The following is a 5,104-nucleotide window of genomic DNA, read 5'->3' on the forward strand; positions in this document are numbered from 1 at the left end:
TCGTCTTTGTGTGTCTGTACCTGCGTTTTGCCCGTCCAGATTTAGAACTGGCCTGGTGGCTGAGCCACCCTCCTCGTCCCAAGCCCACCCACTCACACACAGAGATAGACACACGACATATCACATCCCATCCCATACCGTACGGTAGTGCCATAGTGCCAGAGCCCATCTGATGTTTCCGCTTGCCCCCAGACCAGGCACGCAGAGCACAGCAGGGACCCACTCACCGCCCCCCCCTCTGGTGCTCCTGTTCCTGGTCCGTCGCCGCCGTCGCGCAGCCATCCGTATCCTCAATGCACCCACCATCCAGCGCGTGGTGCCCACCCACACGTCCATCAACCCCGAGCCCACACGCTAGCTAGGTACGGAAATCCATCCAGCGACCGAGGGGTACGTACCGTCCGACGAGGGGGTGCGATACGTACCTCATATATCCTAGTCAGTAGTGTACGTACCCAGATCCACACGGTACGTATCCCTCCTTCCCCTAGCCCCGGTCGACTTGTGTGGGTGAGACATGCCTGCGTGGAGAGGGAAGAGAGAGAGAGGGGACGAGGGTCGAGGGTCAAGGACGAGGGTCAAGGTACGCTAGGGTCTGGTCTGGTCTGGTCGGGTCTGCCACTTGGCTTGGTACTCGGTGTCCCGTACCATCGGCCTGTCGATGACTTTTATCTTGCGCCAGTCGGTTGATCTTGGACTCTTTTCTACTTATCCCCCTTCATCACCCACGTTCATTTTCACTCTCGCTATTCCATGATCGACACCCCCGTCGGCTACATTGCGCTGTGATATTTTCTTCTTATGACCTCTCGGTTCTTCCTTCTTTTGTGACTCGACCTTTGGGAAACACTTCGACCTGCTCGAACCATCCCGTCCTTCCTTTAAACACACAACCACATCCACCAAACAGTCTCGAGCCCATAATCAACTTCAAGCCCGGCACTCTATCACGACTCTCACACCTCGACGCAAAGAGAGATAGATAGAAGCACTCGAGACGAGTTCCATGTACAACTAAGACAACCCACACCTTCACTCATCGAGTCAACCAACGCCCAGACGGTCTTTGTCCACCAAACGACCCGTCGTCCTATCCTTTACATACAGGAAAACCGAAACCCACCGTCATTAGGCCAACTGCCCGCGATCCAGTTTGATACAACTTCAGAGTGTATAACAACGTCAGCGCAACACACAAACGCTTTACACGACTAATCAGTAAAGACGGACACCGTTCCCGACTACTAACAACCACAGCCCAACACGACAACCCTGTCTGGTGCGTTTCTGGAGAAGCAATAACGACTGGGAGAGAACCAAGGAGCTGATTTGACGACTAGACGCATCGCAATGGACCCGACCATGATGACCGCCCAGGCAATGGGACAAGCTCCCTTCCTCTACTACAGACCCGAGCACAAGCCCGACACCTCGAGGCACCGCGGTCACTTCTCCCAGCAGCCCAACATGCACCAGCACATGGCCATGTACCCCATGGTCCCGACCCTCCCCTCGACGCCCATCTACTCGCGGCCCAACTCGTCTTGCTCGCAGCCCATGGGCCCGACGCTGTACAGCAACGGACCTGCCGCCATGACCCCCATGGCCTCCCCTCAGCCCATGAGCCACAGGCCCGCGATCATGCTCGAGACCGACATGTGTGACGATGGCCTGTACTTCCCTTCGACGCCGCCGTTGTCGAACTGTGGCAGCGCCATCAGCAGCCCCCACAACAGCTGCGAGCTCCTCCAGACGCCGATGAACCCCATGTTCTCCGGACTTGACGGCTTCGACGGCCTGGACAGCTTCAAGGAGACGTTGGAAGTGCCCGAGAACCTCGCCGTGGATTGGAACAGCTGCGGATCCCCCCCAATGACGCCTGGTAAGTTTTTAATTTTTTTTTGCGGTCCTCCTGCGTGCATTTTCCGTCGGTTCGGCCGCGCTCCTCGTGCATTTCAATTACCCATGCGCCGTATGGACTGGGCTTGCATGGCCGTTCCCAGCGGCCTGGGTGGTGGTTGCTGAAGGAGCGCGGCGGGGCAGATTTCGTGGGAATTGCTCTGGACGTATTTCGGGGGCTAACTCAATTTGGCAGTCTACCTGCAAAACCAAGCAGGCCAGGTCCCCTCGCTTAGCACCAACACTAGCGACCTCCTTTCCACAGCATCTTGCCCTTCACTTTCTCCCTCACCCTCACCCTACGCCAGGTCGGTCGCTTCCGAACAGGATCTTGACTTTTGCGACCCGCGCAACCTGACTGTCGCTGCTGCCCCCAACACATCCAACCCGACCCTGGCCCCCGAGTACTCGGCTTTCACTCTCGGTGAGGAGCTCAGGGGTGAAGTTTCTGCCAAGACCCCTGCCTCTGCCCCCTCCCAGCAAACCTTTGACTTCAACCCTGCCATTCCTCACGGCCTCCCCGCCTTCGAGGACTTGTCCGATCTGGAATCCGAGGACGATTTCGTCAACGGCCTGGTCAACCTCGGTGACGCCCACTCTGCCGAGATCCGCCGCCCCCGCGCCTGCACCGGATCCAGCGTCGTCTCACTCGGCCACGCCAGCTTCATCGGCGAGGAGGAGTTCAACTTTGACGAGGCTGACATTTCCGTCGCTGCCTGCCTTCCCAGCCCTTCTGCCTCCTGCTCCGACAACGACTGCCACCAGGACAAGCGCCGCAGGGTCGTCAAGGAGACCTGCAAGCCCTCGCCCATGATGAACGCCGCCGCCGGCTCATCGCAGGTGGCCAGCAGTGAGCAGCGGTCCAACAGCCAGGCTGCCGCCTCTGATGTCAACAGCTCTTCCGACTCCGAGTCCCCCGCCGCCTCTCTCCCTGCCCCCGTCAACCGCCGCGGCCGCAAGCAGTCTCTCACCGAGGACCCCTCAAAGACGTTTGTCTGCGAGCTTTGCAACCGCCGCTTCCGCCGCCAGGAGCACCTCAAGCGTCACTACCGCTCCCTCCACACCCAGGACAAGCCCTTTGAGTGCAACGAGTGCGGCAAGAAGTTCTCGCGCAGTGACAACCTGTCCCAGCACGCGAGAACCCACGGTAGCGGCGCCATCGTCATGGAGCTCGACGACTCTGCTGTTCACTCTTTCGACCACAGCATGATGGGCCACCCCGAGGACTACCACACCCTCGGCAAGGTCCTCTTCCAAGTTGCCTCGGAGATCCCCGGAAGCGCCAGCGAGCTCTCATCAGAAGAAGAGAACGGCAAGAAGAAGCGAAAGCGCTCTGACTGAATGGTCTGAGTAGACTTTCCTTGCATTCAATTTCACAATCGACGGCGTCTAGCGATGCGCCTCGATTATGCCCGACACGACTTTGATGACGACAAATTCTTTTTTTTTCCAGGCCTACTCCGCTACACTTACGCGGATCGGTCACTAGGGTCACACGGCGGACCTTCCACAAGGGGCCTATCATGAACCACCAGGAGATAGACCGCCCTCGGGAAGGCCACATTCGAAAAAACGCAAGCGGGTTTGGGCATTTTTGGTCAACAACACGTTGTCTTCTCTGTATCATTATTTCCATCGCCAGATCTCTCCAGCCTTGCAGGCATCAGGAACGGTCAGCATCGAAGGGATGTGTTGTTTCAAAAGGCTGCATGATGATCACCAAAAAGTTCAAGAACGCAAGGGCAACGGCAACCGGACTCAGGACAACGGCGTGTACGGCGGACTTTGTTTCAAACAGACATAGCAGCATGATTGTTTTTCGTTTGGCTTTTTGATAGTTATGCCACGGCAAAGGCAAGGGAGGAAACAGAAGACAGAGAGACACGACCCAGACTCTTATTTTTTTTTGGCAGCGGCCAAGCGTACTTTTCTCTACGCTCGTTGTAATGTCTCCAGCATGTTCGGAGGCTGGCCAGCCGTCATCGCTTTGGAACAAGGGATTTTTCTTCTGTGCGGCGCCGAGTCGCATCCCCCCGGGGGGCCGTCTCGGGCCCGTCACCTTCATGTGTCTAAATTTTTTTACATCGAGTTGGATTCTTCTCGTTTGAGCTCTTCCTTGTTGGTCACGGGATCAAATTTGTACGCAAGACGGGTGCGAGTGCAGGTCACCCATCAAAGTTTCGACATGGACACACAGAAGATGCTTTTTCTTTTCGCCGCAAACACTTTTGCAAACTGTACACAAACACATTTCTGAACAAAAAAAAAAGACACTTTTTGCGCCCGCCATATTTGAAGTTCCCCCCTTCCCGTCCCAGTGTGAGTGAGTGAGAGTGTATGTGGTGTGAGATAGCGAACGGCAATGTTTCTAGCAAAAATCGGCCGATGGGCTAGACTGCTGCATACTTGGACAAGGTGTGTAAGACAACGGCTCAGTCCTGGCCGGAGCAGATTTCGTCACGGGTGTTCCAATCGGATGTTTAATTGTTTCTTTTTCTGGCTTCCCAGTTTTCTTTTTTTTCTTGTCTTTGCTAGCAGCTAGTGTGGACTCACCCAGCCTTATCCGACACATCACTCGCGCCTCAACGGCGGCGGCATTCGAGTGACGTTTCGTCCAGGGGCATGGTCTCACTTTCCGGCACACGGTTAAAAAATTAAAAAAAAGATGAGGCGGGCGGCGGCAAAGGAGAAGAAGAAGGAAGAAGAAAAAAACGACATCCAGGAGGCTGAGGTGAGACACTCACGATTTCCCAGCGACTGGAATTGAGGGGCAGGTCTTTGCCGCGTCGGTTGGCATGCCCCCCCCGACTGAGGAATGGTTGTAACGGCTTCCAGGTCCAGTTTTTATTTTTATTCTTACTTTGTGGTTCACTCACGCACACACTCTTTCTCCCTTCCATTCATTGTTCGTCAGCGCTGACAAGGGCAGCTCAGGAACGTGGGACTCGGGTTAAGCATTTTCAACGGTTCGGCATGACCGCCCGGGTCGTCTATCCTCCCCCGTCTCCCAACAAGGGGGGTACCTTTTTACAAAAAAAAAAACACCACCTAACCTAACCATCAGGCTTGCACGATAACCCACATGCGAGACCACCCCACGACGCGAAGGCATGCATGCTCACCGCAATCATGCAACCCGACGGGATTCTATCTTTATTTTTCTTTTACTTTATTTTTTACTTTAGAAGGGCGGTTTCTGTATCTT

At 55.5% G+C, this 5,104-nt stretch overlaps 1 protein-coding gene across 1 annotated transcript; it reads left to right on the forward strand.

The window, feature by feature from the left end:
- Positions 1-1,350: 1,350 nt before the first annotated feature.
- EsH8_I_001016 (C2H2-type zinc finger protein) lies at positions 1,351-3,240 on the forward strand (the record flags this gene model as incomplete). The annotated part of the gene is made up of 2 exons (XM_083268429.1): positions 1,351-1,882; positions 2,096-3,240. 2 exons carry the CDS (start codon positions 1,351-1,353, stop codon positions 3,238-3,240), a joined length of 1,677 nt encoding a protein of 558 aa, XP_083118867.1.
- Positions 3,241-5,104: the final 1,864 nt, after the last annotated feature.

The sequence above is a fragment of the Colletotrichum jinshuiense genome, chromosome 1 (genome assembly GCF_051148585.1).
Source record: "Colletotrichum jinshuiense chromosome 1, complete sequence".
Lineage (NCBI taxonomy): Eukaryota > Fungi > Ascomycota > Sordariomycetes > Glomerellales > Glomerellaceae > Colletotrichum > Colletotrichum jinshuiense.